Source organism: Arachis hypogaea, chromosome 2 (genome assembly GCF_003086295.3).
Source record: "Arachis hypogaea cultivar Tifrunner chromosome 2, arahy.Tifrunner.gnm2.J5K5, whole genome shotgun sequence".
Lineage (NCBI taxonomy): Eukaryota > Viridiplantae > Streptophyta > Magnoliopsida > Fabales > Fabaceae > Arachis > Arachis hypogaea.
This window is the reverse complement of record NC_092037.1, coordinates 68,936,866-68,959,260: the sequence shown is the minus strand read 5'-3', so window position 1 is coordinate 68,959,260 and position 22,395 is coordinate 68,936,866. Positions and strand designations below refer to the sequence as shown.

At 34.4% G+C, this 22,395-nt stretch overlaps 1 protein-coding gene across 2 annotated transcripts; it reads right to left on the bottom strand.

Annotated features, from left to right (window-relative positions):
• Positions 1-344: 344 nt before the first annotated feature.
• LOC112747352 (disease resistance protein At4g27190-like) lies at positions 345-22,284 on the bottom strand. Of its 2 annotated transcripts, XM_025795334.3 has the most exons (8): positions 21,321-22,284; positions 8,949-9,157; positions 8,318-8,401; positions 5,450-8,223; positions 4,003-4,260; positions 3,106-3,822; positions 1,529-2,350; positions 345-827 (listed from the first exon to the last, which is right to left on the bottom strand). In XM_025795334.3, the coding sequence occupies exons 4-8, from the start codon at positions 8,195-8,197 to the stop codon at positions 795-797; spliced, it is 4,578 nt and encodes a 1,525-aa protein (XP_025651119.2). In that variant the 5' UTR covers positions 8,198-8,223; positions 8,318-8,401; positions 8,949-9,157; positions 21,321-22,284; the 3' UTR covers positions 345-794. The 2 variants fall into 2 exon arrangements, with proteins under 2 accessions (XP_025651119.2, XP_072074662.1); XM_072218561.1 differs by lacking the exon at positions 8,949-9,157 and having other exon boundaries at positions 21,321-21,456.
• Between the last annotated feature and the right edge of the window lie 111 nt (positions 22,285-22,395).

Sequence of the window (22,395 nt, the reverse complement as noted above, 5' to 3'; positions counted from 1 at the left end):
TTCTTCAATTTGTCCAAACTCAGAGTTTTCCATTTTCTTTCTTTTCTTCTGAGATATCATGTGGGTGTAGGAAGAGAAAGAAGTGAGAGAAAAGATAATATGATTTCCGTGGTATGGTTTGGTTCAATTGAAATGAAATTGAAATTCCTAATTAACAACTAAGTTGAGAAGTTGGATTTGGATATGGGCCTCCGTTTATGCTTTGTTCTTAGGCCAGATCTTTCTTTTCCTTCTTTTGGCTAGGCTTTGGATTTTGTTTCGGATGGAAAGATTTGTAATGGAAGCAAGTAAGTCTTTCGGCCATAATTATATGTGTGTGTAAGCCAGATGTTTGTTTGGGCCTGTTTTATTTCTTTTTAAATCTGTTTCAATTAAGTTAATTTCATGTACACTAAACACAACAAATTACACAAATAATTAGCTAATAATTCAATGATATTTAGTCATCATCTTAATGATATTTTAGTTCTTTAAACTCAGTACGTATTTACTAATTTATATCACATTGAAGGGAGCATCCCCACTTAGTGATCGGTCCGCTAGTTCCCGCAAATCTGAATAAGTTATCACGGATGAGCCACATGCAGGAAAACTTGCACGTGTGGTTCTGGCTGGGCTTTCCTGAGGTATCTAATAACCTTGCTTCTGCTCGCCGCTGGTGCACCTCTCCTAACTATTGCGATTTGAAACCGTAGCGTAGGCGAAACCTGGCAGCCCGCCTAGAGTTTGACCTTATCCGGTCCTGGAAGGAAAGCGACTCTTTTCTTTTTCACCAGGAACATGAACGGCATTCGTCAGACTTGAGCAGTAGGTTTCGACTCGGTCAGCTGTAAGGATGAAGAAATCGTTTATACTATAAATGAGATATATAATTTGAATAAATCTACAAAACGATATCAGTTGAACAAAATTTGAATATCAAAAGACAGTGAAACATATTACATAATACTATTTTCTTTTTTTTTTTAATTACTAAGCTATATTTTTGAGAAAGAATATAAACTAGAAAATTCAAAACTCGCGACATGCCACAATAAGAATGAAAATTCAAAATGGCCAAATTATTATGTACTTTAATAAGCAGAAATTATTTTAATCAATTAGATGATTGGAAATGATGACAACGAGAACGCAATGAAAATAATTACCATTATTCGTATCTATGTAATTTCAATATGTTTGCGTTTAAAAATATGAGTAACAAATACATCATCTTGTAATAATTTATATCATAAAAAGATAAAATTTTAATATTTATGTAAAAGAAAAAAAAAGGTCTCCTTTAGAAATCAATGTTAATAAGAATTTTTTTTTAGGCATGGCAATGTGATTTAGAACAAGGATTTATACCCCTGACTTTACTGTTTTCATTTTTCTTTTGTTTCGGCAAAAAGGAATAAATAATATAATAAGTAGCCTTGAATTCTCGTTTCTGTTTGAAGGCACAGGTACTATACAACAAAGTTGGCCACCTTGCATCAAAGTTAGAAAAAATAAAGCAAACCCAAATAGTAAAATAAAAACATACCTTATTTTCAAACATGTGTTTTATGGTGTCATTCAAGTCACCCTTCCAATAAAATTCTTTTCTATTCTCTGCTGTTAGCACTTTTCCAAGCTTTGGTGTGCTCACCTTGTCTCCTTCAGAAAAGTACTTCATGCGAGCACATTTTCTGACCACTACTTTCCTCAACAATGGAAATCTTAGGAAGCACTTTTGTGAGCAAAACCTACCGAGTCTTGGTAAAGAATCCAACTCCAAAGTTCGCAAAGAGAAAAATGCAATGTCATTTGTTATCTCCTCTCTCTCTTTGGACAATATTTCCTCAAGTGAATCACATTGTTTTACCTTCATTACGGTGAGTTTGGCCAGACTTCTTGCTGTACTAGGAGAAAGTAAGTTTATCATGCTATTGCAATTTACTACCTCAAGATAGGTCAAATGGCAAAAGGTAACAGAAGAAGGAACAATGTTTATCAAACTTGAACATCCATAAACATATAAATCTTCAAGAAGCTCGAGAACTGGGTCAATTTGCAGTCCTTCTTCGCATATATGTTGAAGATTTGGTAATTGATAGAGTATCAAACTTTGGAGCTTTGTACAATTTTTTTCATTTGTAAGCCTTTTATCATGAAATATCTTCTTAAAGGAACTCCGCTCAACATGTAGCCGTTTCAAACTGCATATATTCTGCAGAACCTGATCAGGAAAAGCAGAACCTTCGGTCTTGTAATTGGATAGAGCAAGAAATGATATTTTGTCGAAGAAGGAACCTATATTTTGGGTTTGCAATATGTTGGCAGCATCCTTTTCATCTATTCTCAAGTGCTCTAAATTAGGCATTACCTTGAACATATACAAAAAGCAATTTACAATAAGATGCTATTTCCAATAAATCTAAATTTAATTCGCAATAGCCTAAGAAAAGAATAAAGACAGTAAATATAATGTTTAATCAAAATTCAGAGTAATCTTATACTTTGCTCGATTTAATCCAAACTCACTAATGGTATTTAAAAATCATTAGAAATCAGCAATCACTAGTCTCATTATTCAAATAATTAATTGCATATATAAAAAGGTTTAATTTCTAATATTTTTCTCTCAACTTTTTCATACAATCAAATTTCTTTCAAGCTTAAATAAATTTTGGATACCTGTAAAATGTTCAATTTTTTATTTTATTTCAATCAAATTTAAAAGTTATCTAATTTAATACAATAACACACAATATTTAATTTGCTATCTGATCATCTAAGAAGTCTCTTGACGGCAAGAACAAGAATAATTATTTTTATATTTCTGTAAAAAATAATATTTTTATTTGGACTAAAATAAGAATTTTATATTGACCAAAAACTTATATTAAGCCTTTTATTTCTAAGATTTGTTTCAAAGTTAACACAAAATCCAATACTCATGCTTGAGAATGCTATTTTGGAATTGAAAAAATATTTTCTTTGATTTAACTGTACTAATTTTTAAATGTAAAATTTGATTTGTCTTTAAATAAAAAATCTGAATGAAAAGTAGAAAATCGTGTTCATATGCATTGGACTTTAATGCAAATTAGCATATGTAACAATGTAAACAATTCATACCTGTTCAGCTACCAAATGTTGTTGTGTTGAAATAATATATTCGTCATCTGAAAGCTTTTGATGACTACTTGTAGAAAGAGTTCTGTACAAATTTAACGTCACACATCCTGTAATATCTAATTTTCTCAAAGATGGACATGATAATGTGTAATTTCGTGCATAGAACCCTTTGAGTTTAAGCAAGTCCCAAAGCACCAAAGTATTTAAATGGTTAAACTCAAAGGAAATAGATAAGAACATGGGTTCTTCCTTGAATGCAATAATTTCCTTCATGTTTTCACACCATTTAATTATAAGTTCTTTAAGATGTGAGCAACTTGTGGCTACTGAACATGGAAATACAAATTCCAAGTTTATGCAGCTCTCTACATTTATTTCCTCTAGATTGTAAAAATTAAGAGCTCTTTCAGGATCCTTGCTCCATATTTGTTTTAACTTCGACAATCCTTTTAGAGTAATTTTTTTCAGCTGTGTTTGTTCTGTACTATAATTTTCATCAGAACTCAGTTGAAATATCTCTTCTACCGAAGCACAGTTAGTAACCATTAATGTCTCAAGATCATTATATACTTTTTGCATTGAAGAAGAAAAAATTGCTCTAATTTTCTCACAATTTTTTACTTGTAAAGTCTTTACTTTAGAAAATTCTTTGTGCCATATTTTCTTCAAGCTCTTCATATTCTTCAAGATAATTGTTTGCAATTTGAAAAATCGAACCTGGATTCAAAAATTCAAAAACCATACATAACTTCTATCATTAAACTGTTAATAAAGAATAAGCACCGGAAAAAGCTATTAGTGAAGATATATGATGTATATTTCTATTCGATACATAGTATTTGAACAAAGGTCCTAATTTCTTTTTTCAAAACAATAGTCACCATTTAGTTATCATACCTCTTCTAGTGTGACAATATTGTTGTCACTATCTTCTTCTACAGCTATTATCTCTTCCATTATATGGCATTCACTTATTTCAAGCTTTATGAGGCTGGAAAAACTCTCCACCATGGCAGGTGAGAACAAATACTTTAGACCATCACAATTCTCAACAATCAAATTTCTTAATTTGCAAAAATAGTGTCGATTATCCTTCCAAATTTTGTTCAAATTGAGCGAGCTCAACTTGAGTGTGTCCAAATTAGGAAATGCAACCTACATATATATATATAGAATATAAAAATGTTAATAAAACATTATAAAAAACTTTGCATTCAATAGTATTCCATCCTTTGTACGAATTATGTAATAAACTAACAATTGAAAGTAAATCCAATAAAATAAAAGTAATAAAATTAGCTAAGAAGTAAACAGCTAAAACAAGTAAATGAAATGTGATAATAAATAAATTTCTAATACTTACGGTACAAGAAAAATGAGAAGCTTCTATGATCATTTAAATGCTATTTTAGTACAGTATTATTATCGATCATTAATTCTAAATAAAATACTTAGTAGTATTCATCACGATCAATAATTAGTTTCTATAATTTTATTAAAAAATGTTTTAAGGTATTCTCGATCTCTCTCACGCACACAAAGTGAAATGCATTTTCAATTTGGTATTATAAGTTGGTTCATGATGAGATATTTCTTGAGATTTATATTAACTTAATATACTATATAGAAATGTAATTAAAAAATATTACAAAAAAATTTCATATAAGTATATTTATTAGTTTTTATATATGTAATATTTATTAGTTTATAAAATATATCAACTTGTCACGATAAATTTTAGAATATTAGGTTTAACAGTGTTTGTATAATTTTTTAGAGTGTTTGAGAATGCTTTAGATGATTCCGAAACGTTCTAGAATGTCCTAGAAGATCCCGAAATATCCTAAAAGGTTCTAGAAGATTCTAAAATGTCATAAAGTAATCTAAAAGAATCTAGATGTATATGAACGAGTAATATAGAATAATCTAGAAGTATTTAGAAAGTTGTGGTATGATAGATATTTATAATGAAGATTTTGGATGATTAATCTAGACCATTGATTATATTTAATCATAACCATTCATTAAGGAGGTGGATGGCTATAAATAGTAGGGGAAAGTTAGAATTTGAATATCAGTCATTTATAACAAACACTTGAGGAATAAAGTGTTTTTTTACTAAAACTTTATTTCTATTATGTTCTTAGCTTTTTTCCTAAATACAGTAACGTTGGAATGTGTTCAAGGCCGTGACAAACTACCAATACTAATTTTTTTTACATATATTATTTATGTTGAGTCAGAATTATTTAGATCAACCGATACTCCATAAAATGAAATAAATAAATAAACTAAAGAACCCACTTATACGCATCAAAACAAGTATAGAAGCTGAAACCCTTACTTGATTATTGAAAAGGGATATTGGAGAAGATGTTGGCTGATGAGAATAGAAGCATTCAAGCGCATCCAAATGTTGTAGAGTCAGAGAATGGAGCAATGGAAACTGAATGGTTTCGTCATTCATTGCACTTGCATCATCATCTTCAAACACTACCTTTTCCATAAGATTGCATTGAGAAATTTCCAACTCTGAAAGCTGAGGCATCCCTTTAACCATGGATACAGAGAGAAGATATTTTACTTTGTTACATTTTTCAACTTTGATGGCTCGGAGCTTGGAGAAGAAACTAACTGCAAGTGGCCCATGACAAATTTTCTCCATCTTACCGAGATTCTGAATCACCAGTTTTTCCAGGTTTGGAAATGGGGTTGGAATATGAGACCTCTCTGTAAAATCAATGATGTGCTGAATTAAGGCATTATTTTGGATGTGGAGGTGCTTCAGTTGAGGAAATCCATCCCTATTCAATTGGTAGAGTACATTCGAAATGCCTTCAACTTCATCCAAATACAAATTCTCTGCTCTTCTGATCAATCCTTTGATCCCATGCTCCAAGTGAATATTGGTGCCAAGCTTGAGCTTCAATGTTTTCCATGTGACGTCGTCAATATCAGCCCATTCCCAAACGTCTCCAATAACAATTTTGAACCTTTCTAATTTATCAAACATCAAGTCTCTTGGCAACATCCATGCCTCTTGTATCTGTAGCTCTAGACTTGTTAGGCTTGACAACTGACGAAGTTCATCAAGGCTGGCATTTTTATCTTGATTGTCTAAATTATCAATCTTCCACTTAATGGAGGTATTGCCCATGTATAACTCCTCCAATTTGATCAAGCTTGATATGACGCCTGCTGGGATGATTTCAATCCCAGAATCACCCAAATCGAGCATTCTTAAATGACTCAATTTCCCTATTTCGCTTGAAAGTTTTATCATCGATGACTGTAAGAGACTCAGTATTTCTAAATTTTTTAAAGCTCCTACTGCATCAATATTTTCCAGAACACATTGATCCAAACACAGAGTTTTAAGATTAGTTAGGGAAAGAAAAGAAGTGGGCAGTAAAGACAAGTTCAAGCCTGTTAAATCTAAAACTTCAAGGAATTTTGTGTCCGCAAAAAAGAAATTAGGGATTTTCAGAGATAGATCAAAGTTACTCAAGTGGAAAAATTTTAGATTATGACCATCTAACTTTTCAGGAAGCTGGCGAAAACCACAATTCTGCAGAATGATCTGGGAGCAGTTGCTAAGAATATCCATATTGGGAAATTCCCTCAACTTATCTCCGTCTCCGTACTTGGCTAATATGTGATAATCCCTATAAGCGATGGAGATAGCTACTTCACGAACAACGTCATGCATTTTGACCCTTGTGATTGTGTCATCTTCTAACAACAAACAAGATGCCTTTAATGCACTTATCATGTTATGAAGTCTATTTCTGGCACCTTCCATTGTATTTGTGCTGCTGAATATACCTAGACCCATCCCATATTTGAATAGGTCATTGACAGAAGGATTTTTACCATTTGTTGCACAGAGCAAGAAAAAAGCTTTCATCTCATTGCCTTTTAGCCTTTTGTAACTTAACTCCAAAGCTGAATAAGTTATCTCCTGCAACTCTTCATTGTCAACCTTTTCTAATTGGCTCAAAGCATCTTTCCACGCATGAATGTTTTGATCTATCAATGAGCGCGCCATAGTAACTATGAGAATAGGCAATCCTGCACACCTTTTTGCCAACTGGAATGCAATTTGATGCTTGTCGGGTTCTTTGTCTAAATTATTAGCCTCAGATTGGAACAAGCTCCATGATTCTTCTTCATTTAAAACTTCTAGTCTAAAATGTTCTTTGACTCCCATCTGTCGTAGCAAATCTAAGGTTCTAGAAGTCATCAATAATTTGCAGCCATTATGTTGACCATCAGAGGGAATGCCTACTTTCTTCAAGTCAAGGGCTTCCCAAATATCATCCAGTATGAGAAGGATGGTTTTCTCCTTTTTGATTCTCTCGTATAGGCGAGGTGCTCTACCAGCAACAGTTACCTCCTCAAAACGAAGACCCAACTGATCAGCAATCTCCTCCTGAACGGTTTTGATGTCTGGTGTTTTGGAAATGGTGGCCATAACCACCTCATCACACAACTGGTTTTCCTTAGCTATTTGATAAACTTCTTCAACGAGAGTGGTCTTACCAACACCACCAAGCCCGTAGACTCCAACCATGCTTACTTTGGGATCTCTTAGAGCATGCATTATATTCTCCATAATTGGTTTCCTTGACTCCAAGTTTTGACGACTCCTTGTAGTAAATGTTGACACTGCATCAAGTTTAGGACGGTAAGCTACCTGGGAAAAGTCCCCTCCTCCCCGTACTTCAACAACTTTTTGGGCAACTTTTGTAGCTTTTCTACTGAGTTGATGGCGTGTCACCACATTAGGAAATGACCATCTAGAACATCCAGCCTTTGCACGACGAGGATCATTTTGAAGTTGAGTTGCCTCTCCAATGGCATCATCCACATTCTTCAACCAATTCTGCACAACATCAAAAGTTGTTTTCCCATTCCTTCTTTCTTCTTCAACACGTTGCTTGATTTCGTCTCTTTTGTACTCAAGATCACTGACACGGTCTCTTAGCTCTTTAAATTTGGCTTTGTGGAAAATTAGATAACCAACTTGCCTTCCAATAGGTGCTACAGTGTACTCAGCTATTTTTGCAGCAACTGCAATGAGAATATCCATTGATCCTTTTGATTCAAGAGTTCAAACTACAAGCAAAAATAGGAAAATTTTAAATGAGGAAAAGAGTTCATGGAAAACATTGTAAAAAGAAAAACATACACAAATGTTAAATGCTGATACCTTTTCCTTTGTAGTTAAATTGGGCGAATAAAGAGAGTAATCGATATGCTTGAAAGATCAAATGCTTCAAGGCACACCTTTTTCCTGTTACATAGATGTTAATTGCTTATTACTGGTTTCAAATTGGAGACAAAAGATACGGACATGGTAAAGGTTGCACCCACAAAAATTAAGTAATTTAAGTAGACAGGCCTAGTTTACGAGTAGTAAATAAGCAAAACAAGCCATGTTGATGATTCTTGATAGGGAATTAAAAGAAGAGTGAATTTTCTCAATTTTTTTTATCCAATTGTTTGATAAAGTGTGATCTCTCACCATTCAATATGTTTTTGGGTGTTCATTTATTATTTTATTGAATCGGTTGGACCAGTGAATTAGTAGTTAGAATGGTTCAATCCAAGGTGTGTGGGTGTTTAAATGCGAATAATATGATCTAAGTTTGTGACAAGAAACACACAAGCACAAGGACTACGATATCACTGGAGTTAATGTAATCATAAAATATAGGCTCTACGATCCTTTTATTCTATCTCAAAATGCACGACAGGTATACTATTTGCCTTATCCGGATTCATGCAAATCTAGTTGAGTAGTTGAGTCTGATGACAGGACAGGGGATTAGAAACCTTACCAGCTAGATTGATGACCCAACTCCTTCAAAAACGGTAGTTGATACCGGTGAGCCAATCATCCTTAGGTCGGCTGATATAGGTGATGACATCATTGATCTTGTTCTGCTTGAAAATGCACTACAATTAGAGGACGGTGGTCTTCAAGAAAAAGACGAGGTCGATGGCGACGAAGAGGAGGAAACCGAGTTCGATGATCAGAAAACTACATCTGAAAAGGAAGATGGTGAACCAAAGGACGAAGATAATGAATCTGAATATGGCTAATATAAATATAGTTCTATGATATGATATGTATCTTTTTACCAAACTTTGAGATGAACGTAATATAATTAGCATCGTTTCACATATTTCAATTACCATCATTCCGTGTTCTTAATTTGTATGTTTGATATTTCATTTAAAGAACTGATTCAATTATTAATTATCAGGGTATATTATAGATGAATGGAAAAGTTCATGAAAAAATTAAAAAATAAAATTACTGTCAGAATACACCGACGATAACAGCCTAGCCAAATTTTTTAAAAATAAATTAAAAAACATTTCCTTCGACATTATCATCGGATTAATCTAACGATAAGATGGCGCGGAGACATGTCAAATAGCGCCAACATTATTGTCGTTCAACAAATTTCGTCTGCTTTCTAACTATACTCCGATGCAAAATTCGACGAAAATTACTGTCGAACAAAAAAATCCGTCGGTATTATGTTATTGACGAGATTTATTCCGTTAGATAAATACCGACACAAAATTCGACGATAAATCACTTAACATTTTTTTATAATGACGACCATTACATCTACTAAAAGAAAGATGGTAAAGTATTTAAATATAAATTAAATTAAGTTTTGTTAATACCATAATTGTAGTTATACTTATCTATCTTTGTGGTTGACTATGTGCAGTCCAAAGAGATGGAGACTGACGCGAGGTCTTCAGGAAGTAGAACAAGATTTTGTGGGTGGATAAGTAGTCCAAGTGTTAATATGCAAGTATTAATTTTTTTAATAGTTATTCCAAATAACATTAATTTCAAATTTCAATTGTGGTAACTAAATCTCTTTTTAATGCATAGGGCAAGCATACACAAATCTTGAAGACTCGGACCCAAGAATCCTAACAAAGTGTAAAGGAAGGCAACAGATCAAACAGTGCTATTAGTTTGCATCAAATTGTGGTATGGCAAGAAATGATTGGAAAGCATACAAGAATTGCATTTATGAAAAAGGATCCTTTTTCGTCAACACACTTCGATTTGGTCCTCTAGCAACATCCTTCCATGGCTACGGGAGCACTTCTGGATTCTCAGGAGACCGGCACAGAGTTGCGTGAGCGATGCCACAACCTCACAAAGTTTGGATGATCAAGGTCGGCAATTCCAAGAGGTTGAGAATCACATATGTGACTTGCTAGCTTGCTTCGATCTGCATGACTCAATGGTACCACTAGACCTAGTTCCGTAAGTGGGAGTTTGTCATCAACACTGTTACCACCAATGTTGTAGGAGGATCACAATCAGCACAAGGATGATGCTGACAATTATGAGTGTTGAGATTAAAGATGATTAATTATGATAATTAGAGAAGTAATCCTGATTTTAAGAGTGCTATATAAGTAGAGATAGAGAACTCTATTGGAGATATGACTCATTTTTGTTCTACTGTAAACAAAATTCAATATTTTTATTCTTTAGTTTTTCGATTTTCCTTATTTTTATTCTTTAGTTTTTCGATTTTCCTTTCTCTCTTTCTATTCTTCTGCAATAGAACTACTGTTGCAAAATTTCTTCTGTCACAACTAATGACTATCCAAATCATTAATTAGAGGATGTTTTTTATCCTAGCCACAATTCTATTCCAACACAACCACAAGGCCCAATACAACCTAGTACCCACTTCTGGCATAGACATTGTTCTTCCACATATAGGATCCTCTAATACTCAACCCTCTACAACATCACACCATTCACAACCAATTACTCCTCACAATACTCATGCTATGATGACAAGGTCTAAAACAGGTTCATCTAAACTAAAAGTGTTTTTTTCTTCTATTCGGTCCAAAACTAATGATGAACAACCTCCTAAAACAGCTCATGTTGCTCTCAGTATTCCTTATTGGAAAGAGACAATAGTAGAGGAGTTTCAAACTCTACAAAGAACCAATACTTGGTCTTTAGTGCCTAAGCTAGAAAATGCAAAAATTATAGGTTGCAAATGGCTTTTTACCATTAAAAGACACCCTAATGGATCCATTCACAAGTATAAAACTAGATTAGTGGCTCAAGGCTTTCACTACGAAGAAGGTTTTGACTTTGAACAAATTTTCAGTCCGATAATTAGACCTACAACAATTAGACTGATTTTAAGCTTAGCTCTTTCTCGAAATTGGGTGATAAGGCAATTTGATTTCAACAATACCTTTTTGAATGGGGATTTACATCAAATAATCTACATGTCGCAGCCGATTGGCTTTGAAGAAAAGTCTGACACACATGTTTGTAGGTTGAATAAATCTCTCTACAGCTTGAAACAAGCTCCTAGAGAGTGGTTCATTAAGTTAAGCACCACTTTGCACTCTTTTGGTTTCAATAATGCCAAGTCTGATAATTCTTTGTTTATCAAGAAACATACCAATTCAATTATTTATATTCTTTGCTATGTGGATGACATTATAATTACTGGCAATAATTCACATTGTGTGGCTGACATGATTAAGAAGTTGGACACTGTTTTCTCATTAAAAGATTTAGGTGACTTAAGCTATTTTTTGGGGATTGAGATTCACAAAACTTAAAATGGAACTTTGCATCTCTCACAAACAAAATATATTACAGATTTATTGTTAAAATTGGGGATGGTGCAAGCTACCTCTATGCCAACCCCTATGGTTTCTTCTTACAATTGTTGTCAGCAGGTTCAGAGAGTTTTGAAGATCCAAAGCTTTATCGAACTGTTGTAGGATCTCTACAATATTTATGCATCACAAGACCAGATATCTCTTTTGCTGTGGCAAAAATTAGTCAATTTATGCATTCTCCCCTCTTGGCTCATTGGAAGGCAGCAAAGTGGGTGTTAAGATATTTGAGAGGCACACAACATCATGGTTTAATTAGTCCTGCACCGAAGCAATGATATGAGATTATATGGATTTGCAGACTCAATTGGGCTGCAGATCTAGAAGATAGAAAGTCGGTGTCAGGGTATTGTGTGTATTTTAGGGCTAACTTAATTTCTTGGATGTGCAGGAAACAACCAACTATAAGTCATTCCTCTGCAGAAACAGAATTTAGGAGTGTAGCAGCTTGTGAAGCTGAGATACAATGGCTCAGGCATTTGTTAGAAGAACTGGATGTCAAACTTCAAACTACTCTAACGATATATTGTGACAACTTAAGCACTGTTTTGTTAATGGCAAATCCTGTGTTACATGACAAGACTAAACATTTCCAGCTTGAAGTACAATTAATCAGGGGCAAGATAAATCAAAAATAATTACATGTTATGCATATTTCAGGGACAGACCAGGTTGCTGATCTTCTTACAAAACCCTTGACAGCCTCCACATTTGAAAGACTGAAGTTCAAATTGCGAGTTGTCCCAAAGCCAAGCTCAAGTTTGAGGGAGGTGTTGAGATTAAGGATGATTAATTATGATAATTAGAGAACTAATCCTGATTTTAAGAGTGCTATATAAGTAGAGAAAGAAAACTCTATTGGGAATATGACTCATTTTTGTTCTACTGTAAACAAAATTCAATATTTCTATTCTTTAGCTTTTTGATTTTCCTTTCTCTCTTTCTATTCTTCTGCAATAGAATTACTATTGCAAAATTCCTTTCAACGAGGAGCTGTACGACTTTGTTGTTTAATTGTTTAGTGCATCTTTTGTTTTAGTTAACTCTTTTTTTCATTCAAGTACACTTTATTTTGAATTATTGATATTTTTATATTATTGATATTTTAATTTATTGCTTTAATAAAAAGTATTATTGATTTTCAAATTTATTTAATCATGATTTAGAAATAAATTTTGATCACAAGATTATGAATATATAATATATTTAAAAACTTTAATTTTTTAAAAAAATAAAAATCTGATGGTAATAATAACTTAAATTTGTCAAAAGGCCAACGATTTTTTGTCGAGAATAAAAAATCTGATGATAATATATTTCTATTAAGGATTTCATTGATAGATAAAATCCGACAGTAATATTATTTTACGTCAAATGAATATGTAAAATTCAACTAAAATTCGATGATGGTAGACAATTTTTTTGTAATGTAAGCATGTTATATGTTATATATGTATATTTTGAAGAGAACAAAAATTGTAGGACTTTCCTGCGAACGTAATTATGATATTTACAAGACCAAAGAAGTATAGAACTAAGTTGTGCCACAAAGTTCATTTGGGCAAGGAAATCTTGAATAGGCTAATCCGGCCTACACATGAACCTTCATTGAAGCAATTTGTTCTCAAAGTGGCTGAAATGAAATAGATTTATGAATACCCATATAAAGAGGCCTATGAATACCCATGTAGTTTTTTCTAGCTTTCTCCCTCTTCAATTTTATTCTTTTCCTTTTCTTTCCATCTTTCATTTCTCACAGCAAAGAACCATATCTCTAAATCAATCTCGCACATATTTTGGTTGTTTTTCTCAATTTCTTAGTGTTCCTTCTTTGTATCTAGTTTTGATTGGAATTTTAAATTTAGGTCTAATTATGTATAAATTACTATAATTTTAGTAAATGTTCAACAAATCATTAGAATTTAAGAGTTTATAACAACTTTTATATAGACAAAAAATTTCAATAAATTCCTCCCTAAACGTTTTTGCTAAAAAGTACTAAATACTATTAGAATACTATTTGTATTCAATGTAAAATTAATTATGGTATATACTAGAAGTCTAGAAGTGAATATTCTGTGAGTATTGTACTTTTTTAAAGCATAACTATTAATAGAAGTCTAATTAATTTTTTTAAATTTAGCATAAAAATTTGATTATAAATTTTAAATTATATAAAAAACTTAATAACAAAATTAATAAAATTATAAAGACCAATAAACTAATTAAATCTTAATTTTATGAAGCATTTGTAACTCGATAAACTTGGAATTTTTTATTTTAATAAATAAAATAAATGTAATAATTATCAAAATAAATAATTTAAAAATTATTTACCGATTTAAATTCCTCTCTCTTATCTCGTTTATACTATAAATGAAATGACTTTTCACGTATCTCGTTTACAGTGTAAACGAGATAAGGCACGTTAGGCTGCCACGTGTATATCTCGTTTACACTATAAATGAGATAAGGTCTGTCGATGTCTATAAGTATAAGTTATTCATTTTGGGCCCCAGTTGGACCTTGTCAACTGTAAGAACCGCAACTAATCAACCGGTTAATTAAGTGATTATATTGCCCAAATTAGATCCCGAAAAGTTAGAGTGAGAATTTGAGGATTTAAATGTGATTTTTGGACTCAGAGGGTCTTTCTGAGTCAGAAAATGTGTTTTGTGCGAAAAATCGTGAAAAATCGTGAACCGGCAGTTGAACCGATTTAAGTCTGCCCGGTACCGCAGGAGAAAAAGTGAAAACAGTCAAAAACCTTAGAAAAATATTAGAAATGGAAAACCATGCATTAATTTTAAAGTCGAGTTGGGCCAAACGGGCTAAAACGGCTAACGGGTTGAACCGGGCCCAAATTAGGCCTAAGCCCAACATATAAAAGGTTCATTAATGAATCCATTTCCAGCACACACACACATAAACACAACACACCCATGCTAAAATAGAAAGGGGAGAAGAGGAAGAAGAAAATACTATTCACCCATCTCTTCTCTTCATGATATCTCGAGCTACGGTGCTTTGATTTGCGTGCCGTCAGCGGCTACGCATTCCTTGTGAAGAGCTCTACAAAATCCATATAAGAAACTGGTAAGAAAATCTCGAATCCCTCTCAGTTTTTCTCTTCAATATTTCGGGTTTATTAGGACTTTTGGTTAAATGAGTTTTTGTGATTTTGGATGTTTAGGTTTGCTCTAATCCTTGCTTAGCATTAGATTTTTCCTATCAAATCTGTTGGAAAAGGTAAGAGCCACTAAACCCTTGTGATTTTATATTTAAATGGAATCCTAGGTTGATTTGTGATGGTTTATGCATATATAGTTTGATTATTGTGAGTTTGGAGTTTGTTGGTGCTTGTTGGAGTTACATTGGTGGCTTACTTGTGGTGGAAAACGCAACTTGTGCTATTTTGAAGTTTTGGTGCATATAGAAAATCGGTCAATGTATGGTTTCATTTTTCTCTATGTAGTATATAATATTCATGGACACTTAGGCTAGTGACACATAGGATAGGTTTGCAATAAAATGATTGTTGGTGTGTTGAATGTTGATGAATGAGGGTTTATGATGAGTTGATGAATGTTGGGTGCAATTATGATGGTTTATAATGATATGATGATGTTGAATGATTGTATGAATTAGAAAGATGGTTTATTATGATAGATGTGATGTTGAGGTTGATGAAATGGTAACTTTGAATGTGGGTTGATGATAAGTGTTATATAATTGATGTTGAGGTTGAGAATAGTGAAATGTGAAGAAAAATGGGGTAATATTGGTGTATTATGACCCAAAAAGGTTAATTTTGATGAAAAATGGAGTTTTGAATGGTTTGGTATGGTGTGGAATGTGTATGGTAAGAAATTATGGAATTTGGTAAAAGTAGGTTTTTGGTAAATTTTGTATGATCATAACTTTTACCTCGGTTTTCAAAATTGGTTGAAATTTATTTAGAATTAAAGTTTATTGAAAACTCTTTTAATCGATATAAAGTTTGTGAACTTTGGAATTTTGTAGAGAAAGTTATGATCATTCAAAGTTGCTGTTGAAAATCTGAAATTTTGCTAAGTTGCAGAATTTTATGATTTCTGATATGTGCGCACGCACAGCCTTGTGCGCACATAAAACCCTGCAAAAATCTTATTCTGTGCGGACGCACAGACCTGTACGTACGCACAGGCAGGGAAGTGCTCATTGGTTGCGGCACTAGCACAGCTGTTGCGCGCACACATCAATGAAGAATTACAACCTGTGCGAACGCACAGACCTGTGCGCACGCACACGTTGGGGAAGCCAGTCTGTTGGGAGAGCTAGCACAGGTTGTGCGGGTGAATAGGCATTGTAAATTTTGGCATCTGTGCATATGCCCCCTCCTATGCGTACGCACACGTTTTAAAACTCTCCAAGACGTGCGCACGCACACCCCCATGCGGACGCACACGCCCTATTCGTCAAATTTTTCTTTATTTTAAACTATTCTACCTTCCCAACAAGGTTGTAAGCTTCTCTAACACCATTTTAGGACTCTTGGGCTTAGTTTTGGATATCTAAAACATGGGAAAGAATCTAAGGGTTTTAAATGATATTATTTGGAAAAATTAGAAAACAGAGGATTAGATTTCGGATGTACTGATGATGGTTTGACGTTATATGAAGGATGATTGATATATGAGATGAGGAATGATGAACTGTTGATGTTGGGAAACTGAAATATGAATTGACAGTGGTTGAGATGAGTCGAGGACTCTGAATGAGATGATGGATCCATGTAAACTGAAAATATTTTCTGAAAACCACTGAAGTACTGATTTGTACTAAGATTATGAGATGCTATGCGCTCGGCAGGGACGGGGTTAATCCCGCCTGTCGAGGTAGCAGCGGCGGCGTAAGGACAGTGGTTAATCCTACTTACGTTGAGATGTGTGGTCTGAGGCAAGAGTATCCCACTCGCATCCCTTCGAATCAATAGAGGGTGCAGGTGCAAAATCCTGGACAATGATCCAAGCACTATATCTCGGGGGTTCCCATATGATGATTCCGAAGGGCGACATCTCCATGGAGATTTGTCAGGTTGGCAGTTGAATCGACAATGTGATATCACAGCCGATAGGGTAGGCATTCATCATGTGCATTTTCTATTTGCTTGCTGAAATTGCTTGCCTATTTGTATAACATGTCTAAGTGCTATTTGAATTAATTGCCTATTATGCTCCTACTTGTGTTTTACTTGCATTGTATATAATTGTATTTTCTACTGGGATTGAGGAGGTTCGGAAGGCGGTGGCGATGAGATCGCATGGAGGATAGGTTGGTGAAGGCTGTGGGACAGCAGTGTTGGTTAGAATAGAAATCCCCTAAGATATAGTACCCTGTTTAGTTATGTTAAGGTTTTATATAATTATGCTTATTTGTTTTAGAATGCTTTAAGTTTGAATCTTGTGACGGATATGGAGTCTAGGATCGCCTTTGGCGTCCCGGGGTCTTATATCCTACATCACTGGGCACTGTTACCATACTTAAAACCTCTGATTCTCATACCATATTTCTGTTGTTGTTTTCAGATGCAGGTCGCAACCAACCACAGTGAGTTATTTTATTGGTGACAGGAGCGGAGGATCCGGATACCTTTTGGAGTCTTTTTTATTTGTTATGTGGAGGTCTCTCACTCTTGTATTTTGGTTTTACCTAGAGCCTTGTATTTGAGAGAACAAAATTGTATAAGCTGTTTTTACTATCTGGTTCTTTTTGGTCTGTATATGACTAGCCGGCTTAAACTCCGCAAGCCGTGGCTAGACTCTCATGATATTATACTATTATATTTTGATATATTTGTATCTAATTCTTGTACTTTAAGTAGTAGCTTCGTTAGTACGTTTTACGCTTTGTAAATCCTGTTTTTGAGTTATAGCCTTCATCGGACTTTTAGATTATATAAATTCTTTCTATATATTATATGTATGAGCTTAGAACTGTCGTAACCTTTGATTAACCTTTGCTTTACGATGCGAGGTAAAGCTTAGGCTAATTAGGGTGTTACATCAACCACTTTCTCCTCTCTATTATCCATTTCTCACCCTATTTTCGGCTGACATTGAGATGGCGCGCCAGGCGGAGAATGACGGAGACATCAACAGACTGAACGAGACGTCGCATTACGCCGGGGCGGCCAACTTTGAGGTTAGTTTTATTCTGTTTGTTTAATCTAAGTATGTGGCCACGGTTAGGGTAGTTCCGAAGAACCAAAACGTAGTTGGCAGGTTTAGTAGTAGGTCTCTAGGAGGAATTTAGAACTGTATTTTCTTGTGCAAGGTTGTTACGACATAATTTTAGTTTGGAACTCTGTTTTTCTTGTGCTAAGTTGTTAGTATTTATAACGTTCTAGTTAAGATTTGTTAGTATGCACTATGTAATTTAGAAATATCTGTAAGTTAAAAACATAGAAATATGTTCTTAAGTAGAAGTAGATGTAAGTAACAAAGAAATATTTATTTTACTTTAATGATTTGTATATCATGTTAAATTGTTCTAATTGCAAAACTAAAAAGAAATTGTAAGAAATAAATAAACCAAAAATTTAAGATTATTTCTTTATAAGGATGAATTTTTTTATATTTTTCAGAGGCCTTGCCTTCTACTACCCCGACAAGTGAGCCATATCCTTCCTCCACCCGACGCCATCGTCCCGTATCTAGCTGAGGCTGGATTTGGCGACACGGTGCACCTCAAGAATTTTACTTTTGACAATTCCATGATTTCGGCACTCGTGGAGCGATGACGTCCAGAGACGCACACGTTTCATCTCCCGTGGGGTGAAGTCACTATCACCCTGCCAGACGTGGTGTACTATCTAGGCCTACGTTCACACGGGAACCCCGTTGGGGGTGCTTCCGTGACTTCGGTAGGTGGTACCACACTGAGACGTGGGCGTTGGTGACACCACTTATACCTAGCCTTGCTTGGATTGTAAGCAGCATTTATGAGGTATCTCTTTTCCTCGTCTAACTTGAACCGAGTCATGAAACTCGCAGCCATGTGTCTGATACAGTAAGCATGGAATGCTCTTGGGGGATTCCAACCACTATCATCGGAGCTTAGTGCAGCCTTGATGACCTGAGATCTGTCGGAGATAACCAGCAGGCCGTCTTGTGGGGTGACGTGGCGTCTCAGATTAGTAAGGAAGAACGACCATGACTCAGTGCTCTCGAACTCGACAATGACAAAAGCAATAGGCAAGATGTTGCTGTTGTCGTCTTGCGCCACCGCAATAAGCAACACTCCACCATATCTACCATACATATGTGTGCCATCGACGGATACAAACAGATTTCAATGCTTGAATGCCTCATTACATGAGGGGAAAGTCCAAAATACTTAGTCGAACATACTACAGTCGCGTACCAGGAGGTGCCCATCATAGAACGGTTTGACACGTAGGTCACAAATGGTTCCAGAAAAATAGCTCTGCAGTGCCTGAAGCAGCTTCGACACCTTGTTATATGATTCTTTCCAATCCCCGTAGATCTCTGTAATTGCCATCTGCTTTGCCATCCACACCTTTCTGTAAGAGGGTTTCAAGTGATAGCTCGCCTGGATCGCACCTTGCAACATTGGAATACTCACAAAGGGGTTGGACTGTATCAACGGCAATATGACCCTGCAGATGAGACTACTGTCTAACTGACGATGGTCTTGAGACATGGTGGGTGCTAGACAACTGTGCGCTTCACCAACCCTCCGAACCTCCCTAAACACAGCAAAACAGTATTGCTTCAGCCATATCTCAAACCTCCTTAATATATTGCACAGAAGTACTCAAAAGCACAATTAAAGTTGAACTTACCAGTATCCGAGGATCTATCGAAGGGCCACACGGAGGCTCCATAGACACCCATTGTTAGCTTGACGGTACTGCACATGGTACTTTAACCGGTCTGATTCGATCACCCGGTACTCAGCACTCCTGCAAATACTGTAGTTCTTCACACCCTGCAGCACTGCCTCTCGGCATTTGAACATGTGGCCGACCCGAAACTCTACCCCATCATCTAAGTTGTAATCTTCTTCACCCGTGTCAGAAAATGGAGTCCTCTCATGCATGGTGTCTAGATCCAGACTGTGATAGTGACTTGGCACCGTGTGTAGCGTCGGAATTGGGTGAGGTGGAGGCAGGACATGGCGCGCCACAGTCTGGGCAAGCATCTCTAGCACAAACTCATCTTCATCGCCACCTTCGGAAGAATCACTGTTCGCACTATCTGTCATGTAATCTTCGTCCGACTCCTCCTAGCCCTTCTCTGCCTCATCCAATGGAATGGCGACATGAATGGGCGGTGGTGCGAGAGGTCGGTCGTCCTGTACATAAGTTGAGTGTACAAAACCACCACGACCACTATTTTCCACCTCGGCGGAAAGCTCCATTACATGTTCCGCCATGATCCTCCCATGGATGTCGAACATCAGTTACACATGCTCGTCCCCCTTGAAGTTGGAATAGTCGAAACCGGAAAACTCTGTTACCCATGGGTGCCAACAACCTATATTCCACCCTTCCAATCTCCCTCACTTTTGTACCACCGAGCTTGTTCAATATCAAACTTTTCAACTCTGACAACGTATTTATACGCTAAGTGCACAACAATATCGGATTCTCACACTTAAATGTCACCCGTTGTCGCCATTTCTCATACGACAATTGGGATAAACACACACAACTATATATACACTGTTATTGGCCATTGCTGCCTTGTTTTCGTGAGAAAAAATAAGACAGAAAAAGGATATAAAATGTGTGTGGAGAATACCAAGAATTACACATCCTGTTATAGCAGCTGCAAATTTGTCTTTCTTTATCTCGTTTATATTGTAAACGAAATATATTATCTTATTTACAGTGTAAACAAGATATACACATAGCAACCTGACGTGTTTTATCTCGTTTACACTATACACAAAATACGTGAAAAGTCATCTTATTTACAATGTAAACGAGATAAGAGAGGAGAATTTAAATCTATAAATAATTTTTAAATTATTTATTTTAGTAATTATTATATTTATTTTGATAATATATACTATAAGTGAATATTCTATGAGTATTGTACCTTTTTTAAAGGATAACTATTAATAGAAGTCTAATTAATTTTTTTTAAATTTAGCATAAAAATTTGATTATAAATTTTAAATTATATAAAAAACTTAATAAAAAATTAATAAAATTATAAAGACTAATAAACTAATTAAATCTTAATTTTATGAAGCATTTCTAACTCGATAAACTTGGGAGCTAAATATCATATATGGTTACTCTCTCAATTTATTTTTATTTATATATTTATGTTTAGAAATGAGATTCTTAATATATGAATAGAGAAAACGTACATAAAGTATTTTTTTGCCAAATAAATGTGAGAATTATGAGAAAAAAATGGAAATATAATAATGTTACAATGGAACTATCATCAGACAAATCAAAATATATATATCTAATTAAAAGATTTCAGAAATACCTGATTATAGAAGAAACAAGAAGACTAGCACTTCAAATGGAGTGAATACTTTTGCTGCAAATTGATGATGACCACAAAATATGAAACTAGATCTTTTCTTTTCTCTTTTTTTTTTTTGGGTGTGTGTGAAGTATTGAAGTTAAAATAGTTAGGGTTAATTAATATTAATATGCACACAAGAATATGAAAGCAAAGAAGACACGAAGATGATTCGAAGTTTCAAGCCCAAAGGAAAAGAACGCTGAAATTCTCTGTCCGATCCAAAAGATAATAAGAAAAATCTGCAAGATATTTTTTTCTTTTTTTTTTTTCGGATTTGAGCTTGTTCAAGATGAAAAATCAAGAAAAAACTGATGATAAACAATAATAAGTGAAGCAGAAACAAGTAACTTTTTTTTTTTTTTGAGATTTGAGCTTGTTGAAGATGAAAAAGAGATTGTCAAGAAAAAACTATGATAAACAGTAATAATTAAAGAAGTGGAGCAGAAACAATTAACTTTTCTCCCGGAAACAAGTAAATTAGGGGAAATGTATACAGACTGGAGTTTAAAATCGAAAGAACAAACATCAGCAGCAAATATATTTTTTTTCTTTTTTCTTTTTTTTTTTTTGTTTTGGTTACAGAACACAAAAAACAGGAAATAGATTTTAGTCTAAATAAAAACAAGATTTTCTGTTTTTTTTTTTTTTTTTCCGGATGTATAAACTGAAAAATGACACACTGAATTTGCAAGACAAATTTTACGGAAAACAAATAATAAGTGAACAGAATTACATAAACAAGGAACTTAGAAGGAACTAGAGACTGACAAGAAAAACAATAAGCGAAACAGTTTTTCTTTTGGATTCAACTTTTAAAGATGCAGATGAGAGTGGGTTTCAGGAATTTTTTTTGCAAGAAATTGGAGGGTGCATAAATCATAAATGTTCATCACATGGCGAAGGAAACCTGTTTTAATACTCTGGATTAAATGATTGATAACTAAGATTCGAATAAATAATTAACGTGAAGTTTAGTTAATCCTTTATCCTTTACTCTTATTTACTTTATTCCTTTTTTCTTTAATCCTTTTTC

Bases quoted from the DNA above. Each gene is read 5' to 3' on its own strand.
- LOC112747352 (XM_025795334.3), bottom strand. From the start codon at position 8,197: ATGGATATTCTCATTGCAGTTGCTGCAAAAATAGCTGAGTACACTGTA. The intron at 4,261-5,449 runs GTAAGGGTTTCA...ATATATATGTAG, and splicing joins TATCCCTTTTCAATAATCAA to GTTGCATTTCCTAATTTGGA. The intron at 2,351-3,105 runs GTATGAATTGTT...TATATGTTCAAG, and splicing joins AACATTTGGTAGCTGAACAG to GTAATGCCTAATTTAGAGCA.